General features: G+C 33.5%; 3 protein-coding genes and 1 pseudogene across 6 annotated transcripts; 3 read left to right on the top strand and 1 right to left on the bottom strand.

The window, feature by feature from the left end:
* Positions 1-1,129: 1,129 nt before the first annotated feature.
* Positions 1,130-7,172, top strand: LOC146913708 (Pentatricopeptide repeat (PPR) superfamily protein). 3 transcript variants are annotated; one of them, XM_085716937.1, is made up of 5 exons: positions 1,130-1,332; positions 1,710-4,922; positions 5,153-6,022; positions 6,499-6,579; positions 6,778-7,172. In XM_085716937.1, exons 1-2 carry the CDS (start codon positions 1,252-1,254, stop codon positions 4,809-4,811), a joined length of 3,183 nt encoding a protein of 1,060 aa, XP_085573063.1. In that variant the 5' UTR covers positions 1,130-1,251; the 3' UTR covers positions 4,812-4,922; positions 5,153-6,022; positions 6,499-6,579; positions 6,778-7,172. The 3 variants fall into 3 exon arrangements, with proteins under 3 accessions (XP_085573063.1, XP_085573065.1, XP_085573064.1); XM_085716939.1 differs by having other exon boundaries at positions 5,153-5,446; XM_085716938.1 differs by having other exon boundaries at positions 5,153-5,423.
* A 4,146-nt stretch (positions 7,173-11,318) lies between these two features.
* LOC146913709 (uncharacterized) lies at positions 11,319-13,481 on the top strand. The gene is made up of 3 exons (XM_085720969.1): positions 11,319-12,281; positions 12,489-12,757; positions 12,932-13,481. The coding sequence occupies exons 1-3, from the start codon at positions 11,319-11,321 to the stop codon at positions 13,479-13,481; spliced, it is 1,782 nt and encodes a 593-aa protein (XP_085577095.1).
* Positions 13,482-15,873: 2,392 nt separating this feature from the next.
* On the top strand, positions 15,874-17,639 carry LOC146913710 (GATA transcription factor 9-like). The gene is made up of 2 exons (XM_085716940.1): positions 15,874-16,016; positions 16,730-17,639. Exons 1-2 carry the CDS (start codon positions 15,942-15,944, stop codon positions 17,462-17,464), a joined length of 810 nt encoding a protein of 269 aa, XP_085573066.1. The 5' UTR covers positions 15,874-15,941; the 3' UTR covers positions 17,465-17,639.
* A 1,796-nt stretch (positions 17,640-19,435) lies between these two features.
* LOC146913711 (glucan endo-1,3-beta-glucosidase 8-like) lies at positions 19,436-22,731 on the bottom strand (annotated as a pseudogene). The gene is made up of 2 exons (XR_015013785.1): positions 22,186-22,731; positions 19,436-20,633 (listed from the first exon to the last, which is right to left on the bottom strand). The product of XR_015013785.1 is annotated as a glucan endo-1,3-beta-glucosidase 8-like (transcript).
* Positions 22,732-25,124: the final 2,393 nt, after the last annotated feature.

Consider the following 25,124-nt stretch of genomic DNA (forward strand, 5'->3'; position numbering starts at 1 on the left):
AATAATAAATACGATCATCAAACCAATTTTTTTTGACAAAATATTTGTTCTATGTATTTTTTATTTTTCGATAAAATCTATTTGAGTTAAATAATAATAGAGATTTTTTTTAAAGAAAATAATAATAGAGATGGTTGGCAAAAATGATAAAATGTAGCGTAAAAGAAAAAATACAGCAAATCTGAACGGTAAAACAGTAAAAAAAAAATCCAAAACTTAGTAACTCATGTTCATAAATATTTTATGGGGCTAATTTGGTTAGTTAAATTTTTGATTAAATTTGGTTCCTCAAATTAAATACAAAAAAAGGAGAATTGATAAAGAAAAATAATGGGTTGTAATAATCAAAATATAAAATTTAATGTATAATTGATTCTAGTTAACTCAAAAGTTAGGAATTGTAGCTTCATCCAGAATTGCTTTTGGAGGATAGAAACAATTCTGAAAAGCCAAACTAAACATGATTGAAAACTCAATTTTCACTTTTGAGGTGTTGTTGAAGTGTTTCTTGGTGCAAAGAAGACAAACTAACCATACACTATCTAACAATCATTTTTTAATGAGAAATTTATCTAACTTCCACCACTTCTAAAATATAAGACCTACAAGGATTTCATTAAAAAAAGTGTTAGGGTTAAAAAGATGTTAAAAAAAAGTGTTGTTAGCATGTTATTTTTACACTTGATTGTTTATAATTTACACTTGATGTTATTTTTACAACATATATAACAATCAAAATTGTGAAATCCTTAACGCAATCACAACCTCGACCATGATCGTCAACATATATAACAATCAAAATTGTGAAATCCTTAACGCAATCACAACCTCGACCATGATCGTCATTATGATAGCATTTAAAACCTTAGATAGAAGTACAACCCTTATTTTGAAATAGTTCTGATACATAGACACTCTTAGGTGACAATACATCCCTTGACACCCATACAAAAATCTGACACGTGGCCATCTGGATCCCACAATCACACTTTCTCTTTCATCTTCTCTTCTCTCTTTCTAGTGCATGGATGTACAAGGGTGTTTATGTAACATTTTCCTATTGAAATTCGAGTAAATAGACACCAAAACTTTGTCAACATTAGGTAGTTAGACGAAAAGTTGAAACTTCACTTTGCTTGGATAACTAACCTAATCCAACACTCTCCTCATGTGGCTGTTCCTAGTACGAACCAAAGTCCCATGAAACATAAAAACAACTTTCCTACGTAAAAACTTTGTAATACAAATCAAATGTTAATCCTCCGTCCCTTCAACTTCTGCTCTCAACTACCATGCAAATTCCACACCAAACCCATTTTCAACAATCACAAGGTAATACTAAATCACTATCTCATCTTCATGCTTCTTATCTCTGTAACTCCAACACCTCTGATCAAAGACGAATCAGATGTCTGACACTTGTTGGTGTCCGACGCTGATACAATTAATTTATTAATTTTTTACCACCGGTGATGTGTCAGTATCATGTTCGATGTCTGTATCTTTGTTAGTGCTACATGTTTTTGTTTTTTTTATCTTTGTAGCACTGACACATCTCTGATCAAATGTGTATCAGGTGTTTGAGACGTGTTAGTTTACAACACTGACATGCCACATGTGATTACTGTCATGTGTCGTGTCATGTCTAGTGTCTGTGTTAGTACTTCATATGTTTTTATTGACAAAACAAGTTTTATTTATTTGTGTAGTTACTATGTGGAAAATTCAGTTTTTCTGCATTCAGCAACACTGCATTAAACTATGCACACAACAATTTTGAAATTCCGGAGAAGGAGAATGAAATGGATGGAAATGCAAGTGGAATTGGTTACTTGCATCTCATGGAACAGCACGGAGTTCGTGCAAATTCGCAAACTTTTTTATGGTTATTAGAAGGTTGTTTGAATTCTAGGTCGTTTTATGATGGTTTGAAGCTTCATGGGAAGATTTTGAAGATGGGTTTTGTTGATGAAGTGGTTTTATGTGAAAGACTTATGGAATTTTATCTTGCATTTGGTGATATGAATTGTGCGGTTAACATGTTTGATGAAATGCCTGTGAGAAGCTTGTCTTGTTGGAATAGGATTTTGAATACATTTGTTGCAGAGAGGTTGATGGTCCGTGTTCCGGGTTTGTTCCGGCGAATGTTAAGGGAAAATGTGGAGTTTGATGAGAGGATTTTCGCTGTGGTTTTGAGGGGTTGTAGTGGTAATACAGTTCCTTTTCGCTTTGTTGAGCAAATACATGCCAAGACTATAATGAGTGGTTTTGAAAGTAGTCCTTTTATAAGTAATCCGTTGATTGATCTCTATTTTAAAAATGGTTTTTTGAGTTCTGCTAAGAAGGTTTTTGAAAATTTAAAGGCGAGGGATAGTGTTTCTTGGGTGGCTATGATATCCGGTTTATCGCAAAATGGGTATGAAGAAGAAGCGATGCTTCTGTTTTGTCAGATGCATACATCAGGAATCTGTCCCACTCCTTATATTTTTTCGAGCGTGCTAAGTGCTTGTACAAAAGTAGAATTTTTTGAGTTTGGGAAGCAGCTCCATGGTCTTGTTTTGAAGCAAGGATTCTCTTCCGAAACATATGTTTGCAATGCCCTTGTGACGTTATATTCCCGTTCAGGGAATTTGTTATCTGCCGAGCAGGTTTTTAATCGTATGTCGCAGAGAGACAGAGTTTCGTATAATTCACTCATCTCAGGTCTAGCGCAACAAGGATATATTAACAGAGCTTTAGCGTTGTCGAAGAAAATGAATCTTGATTGCCAAAAGCCTGACTGTGTTACGGTTGCAAGTCTTTTGAGTGCCTGTGCATCAGTTGGAGCTCTTCCGAATGGAAAGCAATTCCATTCGTATGCGATAAAAGCTGGAATGACTTCAGACATTGTCGTGGAAGGTTCACTGCTTGATCTTTATGTAAAATGCTCGGATATAAAAACTGCACATGAATTTTTCCTTGCATGTGAAACCGAAAATGTGGTGTTGTGGAATGTGATGCTTGTAGCTTATGGCCAGTTAGACAATCTAAACGAATCGTTTCAAATATTCACACAGATGCAGATAGAAGGCATTGTACCTAATCAATTCACGTATCCAAGTATTTTGAAAACTTGCACTACTTTGGGAGCTACTGATCTAGGAGAACAGATTCATTCTCAAGTACTGAAAACCGGCTTTCAGTTCAATGTGTATGTCTCTAGTGTGCTTATTGACATGTATGCTAAACATGGAAAACTAGATCATGCCCTGAAAATCTTTAGAAGACTAAAAGAAAATGATGTTGTTTCGTGGACAGCTATGATTGCTGGTTACACACAACATGATAAGTTCGCCGAAGCTCTTGACCTCTTTAAAGAAATGCAAGATCAAGGAATAAAATCCGATAATATAGGATTTGCAAGTGCAATAAGTGCATGTGCAGGTATCCAAGCACTTGATCAAGGACGGCAGATTCACGCACAGTCATGCCTATCTGGTTATTCAGATGATCTTTCAATTGGTAATGCACTTGTTAGTCTTTATGCTAGGTGTGGGAAAGTACGAGAAGCATATGCTGCTTTTGATCAAATATATGCCAAAGATAATGTATCATGGAACTCGTTGGTATCTGGTTTTGCACAAAGTGGTTATTTTGAGGAAGCGCTGAATATATTCGCTCAAATGAATAAAGCTGGACTAGAAATTAATTCATTCACGTTTGGTTCTGCAGTCAGTGCTGCTGCAAATATTGCTAATGTTAGAATAGGGAAGCAGATTCACGCCATGATTAGAAAAACTGGGTATGATTCAGAAACCGAGGTTTCTAATGCTTTGATCACACTATATGCTAAATGTGGTACAATTGATGATGCCGAGAGACATTTCTTTGAAATGCCCGACAAAAATGAGATTTCTTGGAATTCCATGATTACTGGTTATTCCCAACATGGTCGTGGATTCGAAGCACTGAGACTTTTTGAGGATATGAAACAACTTGATGTATTGCCAAATCATGTTACGTTTGTGGGAGTTTTATCGGCATGCAGTCATGTGGGTTTGGTGGATGAGGGAATTAGCTATTTCCGATCAATGAGTGAAGTTCATAACTTGGTGCCAAAACCGGAACATTATGCATGTGTCGTGGATCTACTAGGGCGATCTGGTCTTCTAAGCCGTGCAAAGAGGTTTGTTGAGGAGATGCCAATTCAACCAGATGCCATGGTGTGGAGGACCCTTTTAAGTGCTTGTAATGTTCATAAGAATATTGATATTGGAGAGTTTGCTGCAAGTCATCTTCTAGAACTGGAACCGAAAGATTCAGCAACATATGTTCTGGTTTCAAATATGTATGCAGTGTCGGGGAAATGGGGCTGTAGGGATCGGACGAGGCAAATGATGAAAGATCGAGGTGTTAAGAAAGAGCCTGGTCGTAGCTGGGTTGAGATTAATAATTCAGTTCATGCATTTTTCGCTGGTGATCAAAATCACCCACGTGCAGATATGATATACGAATATCTCAGAGATCTGGATTTTCAGGCAGCTGAAAATGGTTATGTACCACAGTGCAACAGTCTTCTCAGTGATGCTGAAATACGTCAGAAGGATCCAACAGAAATCATTCACAGCGAGAGACTAGCAATTGCTTTTGGATTGCTCAGTTTGTCTAGCTCCACTCCCCTATATGTTTTTAAGAATCTTCGTGTTTGTGGGGATTGCCACAACTGGATTAAACATGTCTCTAAGATATCAGATCGAGTGATCATAGTGAGAGATTCATACCGCTTTCATCATTTCAAAGTCGGCAGTTGTTCGTGTAAAGATTATTGGTAAGATGGAAGAAGGTTGGCCAAAATGAATGAATCACTCACTTGTGGCGTGGCCCACAATTTGCGACAAACACGGAAGATAGTTTTTATTGGTCGACTGTTCCTGTGCCCTGTGGTAAGATCTCTAACATGAAGTTATTAGATACATTTTTGGATAGCATAGAGTCATGATGCTTCTTATGCAATACTGTTAATGAATATGTATGTAATTGGTTAGAATGTCCTACCTTGCTTTTTCTATAAGGCGTCGTCTATATGACGTGGCACCAAACACATGATCCACCACTGTACCATATTTATTATCCATCGGATATCTTACTAAATAAAGTTTGAAAATTGAAATAGGAAACCATCGTGAAAGTGAACATAGACGAACATCGACTTTCAAGGGAGGTAACATACGACGACTTTACAACAGTCTGTTTTGGTGTTGGTGAGTGTGAGAGTCTCTTTGAGGGAGGCAAAATGGATGGTGCAAAATGCAATTTGCAAGGAAGAACAAGAACAATGGATTGCTTAAAAGCAAACTGCAGTTTGCAAGGAAGAACAAGAACAACGGATTGCTTACAAAAAAAAAAAAACGAGAACAATGGATTCTTGCTGCCTTGAAACGAGGGTAACCTCTGCTAGCTCATTGTTGTAAGCTTCAATTATGTATAATGTATATTTTTTACTCAATTATACCAAGTCATTTCTACGCAGTTGCTGGATTTTTTATTATTTATTTTCATAGGATTAGAAATGACAAGATTAGAGAGAGAGAGAGAGAGAGAGAGAGAGAGAGAGAGAGAGAGAGAGAGGGAGACCTAGAAAAACTATAAGCGAAACTATTAAGAAAGATCTAGAGATTAATGAGTTGGATAAAAATGTGGTATTTGATAGAACATTACGGCGTCGCTTGGTCCATGTACCCAACCCCAGTTAGTGGGATAAGGCTTGGTTCTATAGAAGTTTCCAGATTAACGTGTTGTTGTATTTTGGATTGAGTTGGAATATTATTTGCTTTTTAGTTCTATAGAGGTTTCCAACTGGTAACTAATAACTTATTTTGGTACATAGTATGTCAGGTTCTACAGCACAAGAACTTACGAGATCAGCTTATTTGCATCTCATTGCTCAATTTGATAGTGGCATGGATTAATTTTCTTGGTCATATGAAAAAAGTGTGCTCAAAACTGTTGATCTTTCTCCCATCAAGGGATTGCAAGATATTGGGTATAATCAAGTTTTGTATAGCTTTGTCCTTTACACTTTCCTAACATTTAGAATCTTTTGGTTGAACTCATGCGGGGTGCTTTTAAATTTCAGAAATTTTACATTTCTTAATCCTCATGGATCCTGATAAAAAAATAATGTTATGCATTTAACCTGTGGATAGAGCTTCATGACAATTAATTGAACATAATCACATGTGTAGGTGTCGGATACTGACACATGTTGAACACCGGACACACCTTCCATCAGAAGTGTCGGTGCTACAGAGTTAATCATGACTATTTATTTTTTATATTTAGAAGAACCAGATGCTTGTGTCAATGCATGGCTCAGACGGTTACCATGTATAGATTTGTTTTATCAACTACTATATTTTTCTGTTGTATCTTTTTCTTCGATGGAAAAACTATATTCTCTGCTATTTCCTTGTAGATAAATGGTATAGATAACATTTACTTTGACATTCATGTTTGCAGATATTAAATAAACCATTTATATTATACCTTTTCCTCTGTTATGGTTGAAAACATTGGTGGTTAGTGACAAGGCAAAGAAAGGTGAGAATCTATCCCTGAGGTTTTAAGATTTGGTGTAGCATGAATTTTATATACTAGTTTCAGATACAATACTATAACTATCCCCGAACTTCGATTAAATACAAGACCAAAGCCAGTTTTAGTTTTATGATTATATCTCATCATGCAAAATTTTGCGAAAATATTTTTCTGACGTTCTTTCATAATTTATGCAACTAGGGAATATGAGAGAGCTTTTCATTTTGTCATGGGGCTGAAAGAAGATATGCATCTCTTTTGATTGACCTCCACATTGTTATTGATGATTATTTTGGTGATTTCTGTTAAGAGTTGAAGCATGAAGGAGCTTACAAAATATCTGACAGGTATTCTCAAAATGTAACTAGGTCACAGAGAACATAGAAAAAAGAGCTGCATAGGCGAATTCTTTCTAAATGTATTGAAAACGAGTTCTCAGATACCAATCAATTATCATACAAGCTATTTATAAATTTTTTTAAGTCGAGATTCATATTGTGAATCAGAAGTGTTATTTTTCTGAACCATGAATATAATGTTATTATAAACTGCAAGATACTTTTTACTAATAAAAATATGATATATTTAAGTAAAAACAAGTGACAACTATATTATAAGTAGATATATCATATAAGAACCTCAAAATTATTTATGATTCAAATCATAAATCTTATGACAAAAGAAAAGTGGTTGGCTATACAGTTGATAGAAAAGTGGCTGACTAAACTAAGTTTAGATAGTGATCTATTTGTATAAATAAAGATTCAACATAAGGAACCACTGTTCAGTATGAGATTCATGTCAACAATAGATACACCCTAGAGATTCGTATTGATTGAGTTCACCTCTATATCGTAAGATACTGATAACCAACTAACACAGTCATAATTAACTAACTCAGTAAATCTAACTGAATGAATAACTAAATCTACTCAGTTACATTTCAACTGTCATGAGCTGTAACAAGTACAATGATGAAGAACAATATACTACGGTAAGATAATCTGTTTTTCGTGTTAATGAAATTCTGTATTCATTTTCTGGGCTATGTATGAATTTCAAGAGTGAGATATTTGAAGAACAATATATATGGTCCAAGCTAAATTTCTAATATGGAAGCTAAACCTTGCTGATATGAAAAGTTTTGCTAAATTAATAATGCAAACTTTGTTCCTGACACAAAACAGGGAATTTAGGTTAGTCTCTTAGATGATATGTTTTAGTCCATGACAAAAAATAAGAGAGAAAATGGAGAGGATCCTAACTCAAAAAATAACCGGGCTACATTAGTTCTTCTGTCAAATTTTCAACACAGCTTGTTTTCTGAATTGTGGTGACGTATATAGTTCATATAACCAATCTTTCCGTAGAATTTATCCTAATTTATTGGGCTTGCGTATTCTAGGAGATGGTTTGTTACCCCTTATTTTGTGCATACTTAGTGTGTGCGCACGGATTCTCAGCCGATGGGTTGAGTCGGAGTTGCTGTCAAGTGAGACGCTACTTTTCACCCTGTCGTAGCTGCTAAAAAACTCTTAAGTTTATGGAAGTGCACTTTCGGACGACATAAATTGTTCGGAAGAGCACTTTAAGACAGTAATAAAATACTTGTTTTTTCATGTGTACAATCCAATCTTATGTTTGGGGTAGGGATCGTGTTTCTCTCTCGAGTGGTTATAGGTTCAAATCATGGATTAATTAACCTCTTGCAAAGGGTGTAGATCTTGTCGTGGTGAGAGTTTTTGTCACCAGATATGTATGTATGCATCTTAAGACTGATAAATCTTCAAAATATAAGATAGAATATTTACACAAATTGATATTAAAATGTAAATGTACCAAATGCAACAGAAATTTTACTCCAGTGTTACAATCTACATGGCAATGTAATTAATTATGTGCAACTGACACATATTCCTCTCTGAAAGCTTAATAATTGGATGCTAAATTTTAATCTGTGCAAGTAGCAACTATATTTTTTTGGTCGCATAAGAAATGAAAGCACCTGTCTACGCGGGAGCTTTAGTACACTAGATTGCCCCTTTTATAAGATATGAAAGCACCTGGTTAGGGGAGGGGGATGAGTGGAGGATAGAACCTCCATCAACGTCGTCGTCATGTCGAAGTTTGAAGACTTGGTTTGCTGTTGATTGAGCTACAAGTTCAATGCCAAGTTTATTGATTCTGCAGTAGTATGTAGCTTGCCTTCTGCATTTATGCAGAGTACTAACAATATATGTGATTCCAAACCATGACCTTATTGATAGGTATAAATGACTTGACTCTGTTGTGAATTAACTTTTCCAAATTTCTTATGTTTTTTAAATGAAGATACATAAATGACTTTGTATTATATTTCTAACACATCACTCATGCTAGAGTTATTTGGGCTCTATATGTGGATAACCCACAGACTGGCCTATCTTGTATGTAAAGATACAACTTATTTGGTCTCTAGACTATGTAAATATATTATATGATAAGTAGTCTCTAAACTATTATTAATTGAAATGTCAGAGGTTCAAGTCCTAGGAACAATCTCTTGTATAAAAAACAGAGTAAGGCTGGGTACAATACACATACTTTTTTTCAGATTCTGTATATACAGGAACTTTAGTGCACCAGACTGCCATTTTTTTAGTCCCCTAAATTCTTTCTAAAAATACCATAAAAAGAGACGGTTCAGGGACTAATTTGATGAATTAAAAATAGTTTAAAAACTACTTATTAAATTTTAATAGTTCATAAACAAAATAGAAGGGATAGTGGTAGGTTAAGGAGCAATTTAATAGGTTTATTTGACATGGAATTGATGTTGTATAAAATGTGCAAAGAGTAATGTGGTAATGCTAAAGCAACTTTAAGCAGTTTGGTGGATCATGAAAACAGACCAATCATAAATATATCTTTAGAATGTGTGGCTGTTTCTTTTACCACATTATTGTTTATTCACATGCTTTCATTGAATTTCTAGTCACCTCCATGCCTCATCCTATGAAATTATTGCTACAAAAGTAACTTTGTATGAGTGATCTTCAACACATTTATTCAACCACATATTTATGTGCCCTTATCTAGTCCCATTCCCACCTAAAATGGTAAAGTATGTTTCCTTTATAATTTAGTTGTTACCCTTTTCTTCTTTCTCAAAACAATCATACATGAAATTGAGCTTATTTCAGCTATAAGATACATATAGAAGAAACCCAATTTAGCAAACAATAGAAGTCAATTATCAAGGTGGGGGAAGTGTAAGATATGGTCTACTATGAACCAATATTTGAAAATCGCTCGAAATATTGTCGATAGCAGAAGTTCAGTGCTCTCTATATCTTTACGATTGAGAAAGTGATTTTATCGATGTTAGTTCAACGAAAACGAGAAAGTAAACACAATTTGAATTTTGATCGATGTTAATTCGACACATATCGAGTCACAATTTCAGTCGTGAGAATTTCAAATGACTTTCAAACATCGATCCACTGTAAATTATGTGAGACACTTCTCCATCCCAAAAGTCGCCTACAAATAAAGGAAGGAAAATAATGTACGGTATGCATTTGTAGTATTGAAACCAACAAATGTGGGGAACATGTGGCATGATTTTAAGAATTTCTGGGGATAATGTTTGATACTGTGAGGATTATTGTAGGGTTCTATGAGATTTTAATTAATTGTGACCAAGACATAGTTGTATGTATCAATAAATGACAATAAAATTTTGGTAATTATTGTATATTGTTGATAGGAGATTGAACCCTTGAATTAGACAGCATAATGGTTTATAAGAGACCAAAGGCTATGTGCAATGCATACTCATGAGAGTGAGGACAAGAGATGTTAATGTCAAGTAATTATGAAATAAATATAGGAATAAATATGTTTTCAGTGTTAATAAAATGAGTATATTTTGATTTTGGTCTTGTAAATTTTTTGTTTTCTTCCCACCATTTTCAAATCTAAAATATCATTATTTTGACTTTAAGAAAATTATCATTATTTTTCATCCATAATATTCATTTTAGGTCTCAGATATTTTTTAGGGGATTAACATGCTAACATGACACATGATCATGATCAATAATACATCTTCATGTGCCTTTTATATTTAATTTTAGTTTTTAAATTAATCTCTTTTTTTGGACAAAATTAGTCCCACATGTTCTGAAGAGGCAATTTGTTGGAAATTTACAATGAAACATACAAGTAACAACTGTGTCATAAACACAGTCTGATGCAAAATTTGTACCATAAAATCAAAGCTTTAAAAACTGATAGAGAAAGCTACCAAAATACTTAGGTCAATATTATTACTCTGCTGAAAGCTTTAGTTTTAATTGTTAAGGCTAAAATATAATGATCTATTATCTTTACTTTCAGATTTAAATACCAGATTGTGTATTATTACATAAAAATCATGTAAATCTTATATGTTTCAAAGTAATATTAACAAAATAATAATTAATATGCTTTATATCAAACTTTGAAAACAAGTAAATATAAACACTTCTTGTAAAAAAAAAAAGTAAATATAAACACTTTTTTTATTACAAAAATGACAAATAAAAAGCATGAGACAGGGAGTATCAACTACCTTAAAAAAGAAAGTAATTTATTTATATACATAAAAAGTGCGTAGAGGTTTGTTTCAAAAAAAAAAGTGCGTAGAGGCATTAAAGATAGACATAAGTAAAGCATATGATAGAGTTGAATGGGAGTATGTGAAACGAGTGATGCTTAAAATGGGTTTTCATGATAGATGGGTAAATTGGATGACTATGTGTATGGAAAGCGTTAATTATCAAGTGCTTGTTAATGGAGAGAAAGTAGGACCAATTGTTCCTAAGAGAGGTCTTAGACAGGGTGACCCACTGTCACCTTATTTATTCATCTTGTGTGCGGAAGGTTTATCCGCTTTGCTTAAAAGAGCTGAAGCGAGAGGTGATATTCATGGTGTCAAGGTGTGTAGAGGAGCACCGCTCCTTACACATTTACTTTTCGCAGATGATTGCTTTTTGTTTTGTAGGGCTAACATGCGCGAGACTACTAAAATGAAGGAGATTTTACAGGCATATGAAGCCGTGTCGGGGCAAGCGATAAATTTCCAAAAGTCAGAAATATTGTTTAGTAAGAATACATCAGAAGAGGATAAAGAGGCAATAAAAAATGTTTTTCAGGTGACAACAACAATAGGGAGTGGAAAGTACTTGGGAATGCCGTCAATAATTGGTCGTAACAAAAGAGCAATGTTTAGTTATTTGAGGGATAGGGTCTGGAGGAAAATACAACAGTGGTCTGGCAAACACCTGTCAAAAGCAGGACGAGAAGTACTTATTAAATCGGTAGCACAAGCAATCCCAACTTACTGCATGAGCACGTTTCTCCTACCAACAACTTTGGGGGAGGAGATTCAGAGGATGATCAACTCGTTTTGGTGGGGATCAAATAAACGACGAGGAAGAGGGATCAATTGGCTTAGTTGGGATAAATTAACAATGAGGAAGGAATACAGAGGTATGGGTTTTCGACATTTTTTTGGCTTCAATTTAGCTATGCTAGGGAAGCAAGGTTGGAATCTCTTAACCAATCAAGATACTATTGTTGCGCGTATCTACAAAGCTAAATATTTTCCTAAATCAGATTTTTTGGGGGCCCGTCTCGGCCACAACCCAAGTTATATTTGGCGTAGTATCCATGCTTCACAGGTATTAGTTAGAGGAGGTCAAAGGTGGAAAATTGGAAATGGTAATAACATTTTGGTTTGGAGTATGCCTTGGCTGAGAGAGGAAGGGAACTCGTATGTTTCAAGTGCACGAGTGCAAGGGACGGAAAACATGAAGGTTGCGGATCTGATGGATTCAAATGGTTCTAGCTGGAATTAGGGGTTGATTGAAGGCATTTTTAATGCGCAGGATAGGGAGGCAATTTCGAAGTTGTCGCTGTTGAACCGCGACAAAGAAGACAAGCTTATTTGGAAATTCAACAGCAAAGGAAGTTACACGGTAAAATCAGCATACATGTATGCAATGGAAACACTTGTTGACAACGAAGAATATAGAATACCAGGAGAGTGGACAACAATGTGGAAACTAAAGATACCGCAAAAAATAAAGGTTTTCTTATGGAGAGCATTACGAGGAGTGCTTCCAACATGTATGCGTCTTCAAGATAAGGGTGTGCCGTGCACGGACAGCTGCCCTTTTTGTCAAACAAATTATGAGAATGATTGACATGTCTTTATTGGGTGCGAAGAGGCAAAATCCGTTTGGCAAACGGCTGGACTGTGGGAATTAATTCGAGACACTGTGAATAATGCTACTAGTTTTGCGGATTGCATTTTTTCTTTGTTGCGCAGGTTAACAAGTGACAAGAGTAATGACATCGCTATGATGCTATGGTGTTTATGGCGTCGTCGAAATGACAAAGTGTGGGACTGTGATTTAAAGACTATCAATATAGCTGTCCAGCTTGCACGCAAATCTCTTTTCCAATGGCAGGAAGTGCGGTCTAGACCAGCAGCATCAGTACAACACCAGCAACACCATATAGAAGCCTGGCAACCACCAATTGGGGATTTCGTGAAATGCAACGTAGATGTGGCGATGTTTGAGGCACAGAGGTGTTTTGGTATTGATATGTGTATTCGGAATTCCAGGGGCCATTTCTTAAAGGCAGCAACTTGTTGGCATGAAGGCAATCCCCCTCCTCAAGAAGCGGAAGCAATAGGATTACGTGATGCTATTTCTTGGCTTGGTAGATTAGGCCTATCGAAGGTGCTTATAGAACTAGATTGTAAGCTAGTGGTTGATAGCATAGTTGATAGGAATACCAACCAAGCGGAGTTTGGTAGTATTATATATCCGATTGTCAAGCTCTCTTACAACAACATCCAAACTTTAAGATAAGTTTTGCTAGGAGACAAGCTAATTCTGTCGCTCATACTTTAGCAGGGGCGTCAAGATTACATGCTCGTCACCAACAGTTTGATTTGATTCCATCTTGTATTGAGACTCTTTTAAGAAATGAAATAATATGAGTTTTTGATTGTTAAAAAAAAAAGTGTGTAGAGGCTAAAATATTAATTAGCTACATATTTATGTATTTTTTTAACCGATTATTGTTTACGCGTAACTGCCGAAGTTAATCTTTCTAGTCGAATAAAATTACTTGTCGAGATTAATCTTTCAAAGTCGAATAAAATTACAAGGGTGACAAATCTCGTTCTCAAGAGTATATATTTGTGTTGTGTCTGATTCTTATTCTTTACCGACATTTAAAAATTATAATACTTTATATTATCGTTGTTGTTGTTGTTGTTGTTGTTGTTGTTGTTGTTGTTGTTGTTGTTATTATTATTATTATTATAAGTAATCATCGGTATTTTTAGTTTTAAATACCTTTCTTTAGGTTTTTTCCGGTATAAACCAGGTATCATCCGCGCACGTAACTGCGGAGATTAATATCTTGAGCCTTGTGCGATCCAAATGAGCAACAAACTCTTCTTAAGAGTTTTAACGCTGCATACACAAGACTGGATTCAAACATGACATTGGTTAAGCTAGAAGAGACCCGTGCCCTCTCATCTAAACACTCTTGATACATCCTTTAGGTTTAAACTATGTTATTATTACAATTTTTTTTTTTTAATAATTCTTATGTACTTGCTTCTCATCGTATATGTTTGTCCATTGCTATGGGTGTAATCATGCATGAGTCCCCAATTTGGACCACAAAATTCAAAAGGCTAAAAAGTGGGGGGAGAGAGGGAGGGAGCAAGCTTTCAAAAGAATCTAAGACTGCCAATACCAGTCTGTGCTTCTCTCAGTTCTGCTGTATGAATGCATCTTTTGAGAGAGTGAGTGAGGATAACAAAATCAATTGATTAAAGTAAAAATTAAAGGAAATAAATATATGCTGCCAATAATTACAAAGGAGATATTTTCAAACTTCTTTGTTTTTGCAGTGTTCTTTTACAGTGACAACAAATAGTTACAAATGTTACCATTCTTGTTAAGATTCTTTTCTTTTACTCGTTCAATTTCAATATACTATTAGGTTATTCTTGTTTGGTTCTAAATGTTAGAAATATGTCTTGAATTAGTGTTGGAAAAATGTTCTACATCGGATAATATGAAAAAACACATGCAAAGATTTAACAATATAAACAAAGACCTTGTGTGTTAGTAATTTTTTGCACCAATAGTTAGAGAGTTTTGCTATAGCTGGTATTAACTCTACTATTCAATAGTATCTGTAATTATCGATTATGACTATGCACGTGGATTAGTCAACACATTGCTAGATACTACGTTAAATCTTGTGTCGTTTTTCATTCTGTCTTTTACTTTTACTGTTGTTATTCTCGTATCCCGTTATAAGACTAAGCAATGGCATGTATTTAGCTAGCTTTGTAATAATTTCATAAAGCTTATTACTTTAGCTATAAAGTTCTCTGTAAATTATTTCAATAATCAATTTGATAAAAATAAAAAATTGTTCTTCAAAGGTAAAAAAATAAATTTAAGAACAATTCAGATGCAACAAAATTTGATAATAATTCAGATGGTTGATGTAGCTTACACATATAGTTAATTATATTTAATAAATAGTGTTAAATATGCTAAGATCTCATCTAAAAAATTAACTTAAAGTATGAGCATGTTCAAACACATTTTATATATCCAACAACCAGGGAATCTGAGCAAAACAGACCACAAATAACTTTAATACCCACCCTCATGGCTAGCATGAGTCTGAATTACCCACCCTCATGGCTAGCATGAGTCCGAATTCAATTCTCACATTGTAACTCTTATCCGACTCTAATACCATGTTAAATGAACTTATATTTTATTCCAAAATTTAACTCAGAGGACGAGCGCGATCGAATATACTTATACATCCAACAACCCAATAATCTGCGTGATGTGGGACAACAAACAACTTCAATATCCACTCGTATACCTAGAGTCGGTCCGACTCAAATTTTTTTTGTTAGTCAAAGTTGTGTCTAAAAATATGATCTATATAATTATTTATTATAATTAGAATAATTACATGACCAAAGATGGATAAAAGCTGGATAACACATATGGTAAAGGTACAAAAAAAAAGGTATGTAGTTGGAAACATGATAGTGTAAAATGATAGATGATGTTGATTGGTGAGTGTCAACATGAGACATAGATATAACTTTTTTCACCAATTTAATTAACTTTTTTCATTTGTTTTCTTTAGCTTTTATCTGCCGACAGAAGCTCTGAGTACCATAAAAGAGAACACTCAGAATTGTGTGACATGTAACACCAAACTTGCTTCTGTTCTTTTTCACACCCTCCTCCTCTTCTTCGCACCCTCCTATAGACATGGATATTTGCAACAATGTATCAGTTTCAGGAGAGTTTTCCACCATTGATGACCTTTTTCCTGCTCACAACACGGTTAGTCTAAATAAACATATACATATACATATACATATATAAATACACATGCTGCATGCATATATTTTGCTAGTACTTTATGCAAAAATGGTCATAGAGCTATTTTTTTGTATGCATAGTATTTTGTAATACTTTAAGTTCATAAGGATTGTAGCTTTAGCTTTTTTGATGAGTGAATGTTTATACAAGTTGATATTACTTTATAAAGTTTTAAGCTTTAATTATTCTTGTAGTACTAAATTTTGATTTGATTTTTGGCAAAAATATATAGTTTGTTAGTACTTTATGTTAAAAAAAGTTTGTAGAGCATTAGTTTGTGTATGCATAGAATTTGGTAATACTTTAAATTCATAAAGATTGTAGCTTTAATGTTTTTTGTGAGTAAATGTGTATACATATAAGTTTTTATTTTATTTCATAAAGTTTTTAGCTTTGATAATTTTTGTTGTATTGCATGTATGTAATTCAAGTGTTCTATTGTTTTTTGGTACTAAATTTTGATTATATTTTTTTGGAAAGAAAAAAAAGTTTGCTATTGTTAGAAGTTTATGTTTAAAAAAGTTTGTAGAGCACTAATTTGTGTATGCATAGAATTTGGTAATATTTAAGGTCATAAAGATTGTATCTTTAATATATGTTTATATATAAGTTTCTATTTTACCTTATAAAGTTTGTAGCTAATAAATTTTGGTTTTTTGTGGCAAATTTTTCAGGAAGTGGATTTAGGGATGGAGTGGTTGTCAGTGTTTGTTGAAGAATGTTTTTCAAGTAAACCAAGTTGTGTCATAGCACCTTCTTCTAATGTTCAAATTCAAGAAAGTACAAACACAAAACCTTCAAACACAATGCAAAAACCTCAACAACAAAATCAATCTTATTTGCAAAATTTTGTTGTTCCTGGAAAAGCAAGAAGCAAGAGAAAAAGACTTTCAGCTCCTAGTACCAAAATTTGGTCACATTCACATCTTATAAGTGATGGTAATTTGATTTCTGACCCTCCTTTGTTGAAACAAGCTTATTGGTTAGCCGACAGCGAACTCATTGCTCCGAAAAATGAGCAAAAAGTCTCTGCAGTTGCGTGCGGAGATCAGACAGAAGCAAAAAGAAGGGTGAAGAGAGTGGTAAAAATGGAGAAAGAGAAAGAGAGTTTTGAGGTTGGAATTACTCAAGTTAAGCATAGTGAGAATAATAATGATGATGTTAATGATGATGATGAGGAACATATTCCAAATGCAAGAAGGTGCACTCATTGTTTGTCACAAAGGACCCCACAATGGAGGGCAGGACCATTGGGACCAAAGACACTATGCAATGCATGTGGTGTGAGGTACAAGTCTGGTAGGTTGTTGCCAGAGTATAGGCCAGCGAAGAGTCCTACTTTTGTTAGCTACTTGCATTCAAATTCACACAAGAAAGTTCTTGAGATGAGAATGCAATCTATTAAGTAGGGCTTAATTAGTGATTAGTGAAGTTGGTTTTTAGTTTATGTTATTTTCATAAATAGTATGATTAAGTAGCATGTTTAGATTATTAGAGTTCCTAATCAATTTTAAGAGGAATTAAATCATGGCTTCATATTTAAAATGATGTTGAAATATAATGCAGCTGTGATTGTTAGAGTTACTGATATTTTTCTGGTCGAACTCCCGATATTTTGATGATTGCTCAATAAGCTTCTCAAATAGCTTAACCTATTGGATCGTAACTTCCGAAGATATTTTTTGTGAGTAAAACCCAATCGGATGCAACCTCTGATGGTTACCTTCTTTTAAAAAAAATGTGAGCGATTTGAGGGACTTATCGAGAAATTATCCGATATTTTTATTTCAACCTCAATCCAGATTGTAGCAAACAATGCTACAGTTCTTTTTTTTGGGTTCAGATATAGGCCCAAGGGTTAGGAAGCCCAGCAGCGGACTTACACACATTTTCTCTTCCAACCTCCTGATTTTTAAAATTTACTCTAGTCTGAATTTATCTATACGAAAAAGAAAAAACACGAGATATTTTATTATCTATACGAAAAAGAAAAAACACGAGATATTTTAGATTTACCTATCTGAATGCGGAAAAAAAACTGTGTTTTTCCTTGTAGTTTCTAAGAAAACTACAGGGATGTGCAGGGTTAAAAGTAGCTCTCTTGAACAATAGTACTAAATTTTTGGATTGAGGTCTACAACAAGAACTTTACGTGCCTATCCTTTGGCATATATTTAGGGAGGGATTTTCCCACCCTAAAAACATTTCGAATATACACCATATTAAAAAAAAAAAAACCCATTTCGAATAAATAAAGTGTCAAATAATTGCACTGGTTAACCTTGGTCACACCTATTATTATGTTCATTTTGATGACACAGTTCAAAATTATTGAAGTCGAAAAACAAGCAAAGCATAAATCCATACGAAATTTAAAAGTAAAATAGAGCTATTACACATGCTTTGGATGCACATATCTGGGGAAAAAAGTGTGGATTTTGTATTGTCCAACATGTGAAAACATTGATGATTATTTTAAAATACAGGAATAGAGAAAGATGCTCTCAATATTGAATTGAAAATTGAGGTGCTTTTGTGTCAAAATTGGTGAATGATGACAGCTTAGTGTTGAGAGAGTTTGCATATGTTTTTGGTAAATCGTTGAGCTGGACAAAACCACGGCAGAAAACAACGTCAACGTGAAAGCTAAATTGCGGCAAAGTTTTTGATAAATCGTTGAGTTGGACGAAATCGCAGCAAAAAACAACGTCAACGTGAATGTTATGTATTATAGCTTCTCTATTTCCACGTCAACTACGCATTGGGACGCACAATTACACTCCCTACCGCCCAACCATACATGCCATTAGCAATTTGATCATTCTCCCCTAAAAGATATAGTCTAACATGTCTTAAACCACTTGGGGTTGACTTAGTGATGTTTACTTGGGACTTTAGAGTATGCTCCTCTCTAGGTTTCAGATTAGATCCCCCCCTGTGTCAATTTTGATGGGCTAGTTCACATAGAGCTTTGCTTTGACTTGAAATGGAATTCCTGTAAGTGGATGATAGAATTAGACTTCTCGGATCAGTCGATCATTAAGCTTAGTCCCATAACTGATCTAAATGATTTAAGCTTGTAGGAATGACCTAGATCGTCCATAGGAAAGCCAAGACTCTCATTATAATAATTGATTATTATTATTATTATTATTTTTTTTATAAGAGTAGATGAATGATCTAGCACTCTCTTAATAAATGTCAAATACAGATCCCACATGAAGCATCAGTATGATAATTCCAATACATGTGGAGACCATAAATTGTAGATCACAATAGAAGAAGTCAAATGTATAAAAAGGACAACCCTTCAAAATAATATATTCAAGTCTACAAAACTATATATTAAATGAATCTTCAAAACTATATCTTCCACACCATTTCCAAGTACAAGATCTCATTTTCATATATTTAAATATAAGTCACAAACATCACCTATAACATGTGTACAAGAAGAAATTAACCTAACACAATAGCATCAAAGGTAGTATACTAAAAAACAAGAAAGCAACAAATGAAGGGAACAAAGAAGAGGATGAAGAAGGGTTAATTTGAATAATAAAATCACAAGTAGGAGTTGAAATATTATTTGTTGTAATCATAGCTAACCCTTCAAAATTGCAAGCCAAGTCATTCTGATCTTGCACTTGATAATACATATTAAATGCATATGAAGCATTTCCATTAGCATCCAAATTGTTGCAAGATGATCCATATCCAAGTGGGGTGCAATCAGCAAAACTGCAAGCATAATTAATATTATCTGCAAGGTTGCTTAAATTATTGGCATTTGGATTAAACATGCACCATTTTGGATCAAGATAATGCACATCTTTTGCACCAACCAATAATTTATTTTGACCATGTTGATTTGAAACATGCATGGGAAATTTAGGTTTACCATCAAAACTAAAAATTCCCCAATGTCTCTCAAAATTTCCTGGCTCAATGGATTTTGCATCTTCATCAATTAATCCAAATAAATAAACTTCAATGTAACCTTGTCTTCTTGGTGTACCTTTATTTGATGCAAGCCTAGGTAAAAGACCATTATAGAATCTTAATGCATTTTGAATATTTGCATTTTTGTCACCATCTGTGGGCCAACCTACTTCTCCAACAAAAATTGGAATGTTACCAAATCCAATTGATTTCAATGCTGAGACTAAAGTATCAAAATTTGCATCAAAAACATTTGTGTACAAAATTCCATTGTCATTTATAGGGTTTGATACTCCATCAAAAAATGCAAAGTCAAATGGAAAATTGTCATTTCCATAAAGACTTAAAAAAGGGTAAATGTTGACCGTGAATGGTGCATTATTTTTGCTCAAAAATTGGACTATTTGTGTCATAAGTTCACTTAAATCAGGCCTAAATATTCCAGCTGATGGAACAGCATTGTTTGAATCTGGAGATTCATAAACATCAGCATTTAAGGGTACTGTGGCCTTAATTGAGTCACCTAATCCAACTTGATTTAGGGCATTTTGAATGTTCATTAGGGCAGGGAAGGTTACATTCAAGAATGAATTGTTGTATGATTTCAAAAATGGCTCATTTCCAACTGCTACATACCTGTATCAATAATAGTGTAAAGATGGAATGCATAAATATGTGTTTAGGAAATAAATAATTGGATGAAAGCAAAATTCATATGAAAATCATAATATATAGTTTCAAATTTCTCCCTGATTCACACACAAATAAATAAATTACCAACAAAAAATATGCAGGAGCTGAGGTTCAAATCCTGACACACCGTTTTTTTTTTAAGCCAAAGAAAAATATAATAAATAACAAATGAAGAGTACAGGGAGAGAGATTGGGGGGACATTAGACCCGACCCAGGTACAATCCAAAATGGGAATACGTCGTAAAAAATCAAACCAAACGGTGTAGCCCTAAACTATTCTAACAAGAATTCACACATCATGGGAACCCAACAAACCTGCATACAGGCACGAAACCAGTTACAAAAAAATATGATGAACGAACGTCTGTAAAAAACCGTTTATTCACCTTAAAAATATGAATTTTAGTCGACAGACTATTTGACATAGAAAAACTCATTTAAGTACATAAAATTATTTAAAAATCTCATCATATACAAATGATTTTTATTCAAAATATAAAGTACTTGAGAATATAGTTGAGTTGAGTCCACCAATTAAGATCTAGTTTTGTTTTTATTAAAGAAATACTTGAACAACTCAAAAGAGACACAACAAATACAAGTACCAAGAAAAAAAGAAAAAGAATCTAACTTCAGAAATTGCACACTTTGCTAAGTTTCTTCTTCATATTTTATATTTTTATCTTATGTGATCACCGTCCATGTCAGAACAAAAAGCATTTGCCATTGGCCAGCCATATAAAATAAAAAATGCAGAGATCCAAAGTAACTACTCAAACATAAATATATATAATTCCAAAATTCCATATCACTCTCTGAGTTCAATTTAGAGAAAAAAACAAAAAACATACTAGAAGTTAATAGAAAAATAAAAGACTATCAAAATATCATATTAATCATACAATCATCAATTTGAACAATAAACTAAAATTGGACGACATGAGTTATTCGATCTTGATCGGACGGTTGATATCATGTGGCCATATGAAATGTATGATTTCCTTAGTTTATAGAATCATATTCAACTTTTTCCAATAATTATCAACCGATCATTTCTTATCAGTTTTATGAGAAAAGTATTCATTGAGTCACTTTCACTTAATACTAGAACCTAGTCCAATAATTGACATTAAAAAAAGTCACTCAAAAAACAAAATACAATATTTCACACAACTTACATTTCAACTAGTTTTCCATATTAACTAGTATATATTTTGTTCATAATATTTTTTTTTGATGTTATTTGAAGTTCTGGAAGTACCAGGGTTCAAACCCCGATCACGACTTCCGACCTTCTCGATCACGGCTTCCGACCTAATAGTTTTGACATTTTTTGCATATTGAGCTAGAATTTGTAGACATAATTTTTTATAATATCAAGAATTACAAAATCCAACCAGCAAGTGAAATATAAAACCATGATCACATCCACAACAATTAACAATAAAAACTATATAATAAAAAATATCAAAATGTAAAATTAAACAAACTTACTTGATATTTACTCCACCAGATTTGAAGTTATAACGAGTAACATTCTTTCTAACCCATTGCAAAGCACGATCATAATAACTCATTTCAGCTAATTGATTATTAGGAATAGCAACCATTACTTCAATACCTGACCCACCAAGTGCACTCATAGTTTCTTCATCAGCATCAAATAACTTCACTTTTTCAATTCCATTATCTTTCAACATTTGTACAACTGTATCTGGTTTCAATGGATGTGTTGCTTGTGTTCCCCAATTCACACCAAGTCCTTCCACATACCAAAAAATTGTACTCATCATCATAAACATAAAAACCCATCTTGAAAACCAATTTTTCCCCATTAATTTTCACTCAAAGATAAAAAATAATATTGAATATACAAAAAAAAAAGTTTTAAAAATATATTTGGACTTGAAGCACTTCTATATTTGTATATGGTGGTAACAAGATGAATATGATTAGACTTTAATTTGATTTAAGTGAAAAATATTTTATAGAAGAAAAAAAATCTTTTGATCACTTTCCTTACACACTAAAAATAGGAGTGAAATTTATTAGTGGCTATGTTAATATATTTATAAGAGTATAGTGAAAGAAGATGAACAAGTAAGAAGAAGCTAGGAAAATGGAGTGGGAATATATATGATAAAAAGGGAAATTTGTCAAAGATTAGAATTGATTGAAAGATTATATTCCCCAAGTGAAGAAAGAAAATGACTACTACTTTAAGAATATATTCTATGTTTGATTGATTGGGGTGAGATGAATCTAGAGAAAGCTATAAAAAGCTAGAACAAGTTGGAGAAGAATTTGAAGTATGATAATCTAATTAAGGGAAGAAAATATAAGTATATGAATTATGTATGTGGTGTGAAAATAAGGGAGGAATTTTCTATAAGAGGAAGAAGAAGAAGAAAACTAGAAATGGATCATTAGATGGAATTTGGTTATTTAGAGATGATTAAGAAAGGAAAGAAGATTTCTCTCAAAAAAAAAAAAAAAAAAAAGAAAGAAAGAAGATTTTCTATTGCACCCCCCACGTGTGTGTTTTGTGGACTACAAGGAAAGTGTGTTACATATCTTTCAACTTTCAAGGTTAAAATAAGACGTCGGTATGTCACAACTCACAACACAATAAGAGGTCGGTGTGTCCTGTTATCTTTCCATTTCTTATTATAAAATTTGCATGATTAAAAAAATAACATTAAATTTGTTTAAAATATATGTTATTTTTATAGAATTTCTCTTACGTGAAAACAAATCTATATCTCTTAATTTTCAAAGTAGTAAATCTTACTGGTATTTTTTTTTTAATTATTACATGTATAGGAAATTTCGAAAATAGTCTTATGTTAAAAGCAAAGTGTATGTGGTTCAAGTGGCTCTTTATATCGAAAGTCTTTTTGATAATGTATCGAAAGTCTTTTTGATAATGTGGTGCTCATTTGAAATCTCTCACCAAACGATGGATAGACTCACACTTAATGATAAGATAGTCTCTCAAGTGTGATTAGGATCTTACTTTATATAAAATTTTTGTTGTTGGAGAATATAAATGAGACGACTTGTATACTTAATACCTTAAAATTTTGGGTGAAGATGTGATGTTCAATTTTTTTTCTTCTTCTTTTTTGTGTATTTGCATTTAGTCCAATGCAATAATCCCATAAACCTCTTCATGACATAATAGGAAAAACTGTACGAAGGAAAGGACAAATCACATGAAGAGGGGTGTTGAATAAGGGAGAGATGTTGAAGAGGATTCTGGACATGGGTAAGTTGAACAAGTTATGAATTACCACGTGAAACATTTGTTGTGTTCAAGATAATTCAAAGATTACTGTTATTGTTGGGTTATGAGGGGAGTCTAAACGATTTTTTACGTTGAGTCATGAGAGAAGCTCGGACGATCATCCATCTTGAATCAAGAGCAACCATATAAGTTAGTTGAACATATCTAAAGCCAAAACTTCGAGACATTAAATTTTGTGAATCCTCTTACCTAGATATAGCTACACACTCATTTTTTCATTCAACGCGAGACTTAACTCACCTCACATATACTAAAAAACAACTACAAATGCAAAGCCAACTTCTACAACTTATTTCGAAGCTCATGAGGAGGTTAGGAAAAATTTTCTAAATTTTAAGATGTCTGAAGGTTGTAATCAATGAGGTTTGAGGTGCGCATGATATTCAATTCAAAAGTACTTATTAGAGAAGCAATTAAAGTCTATGGAGAATAAAAAATAAACTTCTTTACAAAAAAGAACGATAACAAGATAATGGTTGTGAGGTGTATCGATCCAAGAGGTTGATAGTGAGCAATGTTTTACTTTTGAGAAGTTATGTTGAGGAATTGAAGATATCAAACCCAAATAGTATTTGAGAGAATATATTTGTAAGGTTTATTTGCTTTAATTGGATTTGGATGCTCATTTCTTGAAAAAGAGCATGATGGTTAGTTAATGGTAACAATAAGTAAAAATGAGAATAATAAGATGATTGTCATTGCATATGCACTAGTAGAGGCAAAAAATAGAGTTGTGTCGGTGGTTTATGGTACAAGTAAGCAATGTGTAGTATATGTGACGATATTGATTGCACCATACGTAACAATTTATGGCACTTCTGATTTCAATGACCATTAACTATGGGAAAATTGCTGTTGACACATTGCATAAGGCTGTGGCACACATGTAAAATACGTTTTTGCCCCCTCGGCAGTTAACTGCCGAATTATGAAACCGGCTGCAGTTAACTACCGAGGAAAACTTCGGCAGTTAACTACCGAGGAAAATTGAAAACTTCGGCAGTTAACTGCCGATGAATCCTCAAACCCTATTTTTTTTTTTACAAAAACCATTAATTTTTTTATTCTTTAAACCTAAATTTTCCTTAATTAAATTTAATTCTTTAATCCTTTTAAGGAATTAAAC

This window comes from Medicago sativa, chromosome 6 (assembly GCF_051527215.1).
Source record: "Medicago sativa cultivar Bolivia chromosome 6, Bolivia_mono, whole genome shotgun sequence".
Lineage (NCBI taxonomy): Eukaryota > Viridiplantae > Streptophyta > Magnoliopsida > Fabales > Fabaceae > Medicago > Medicago sativa.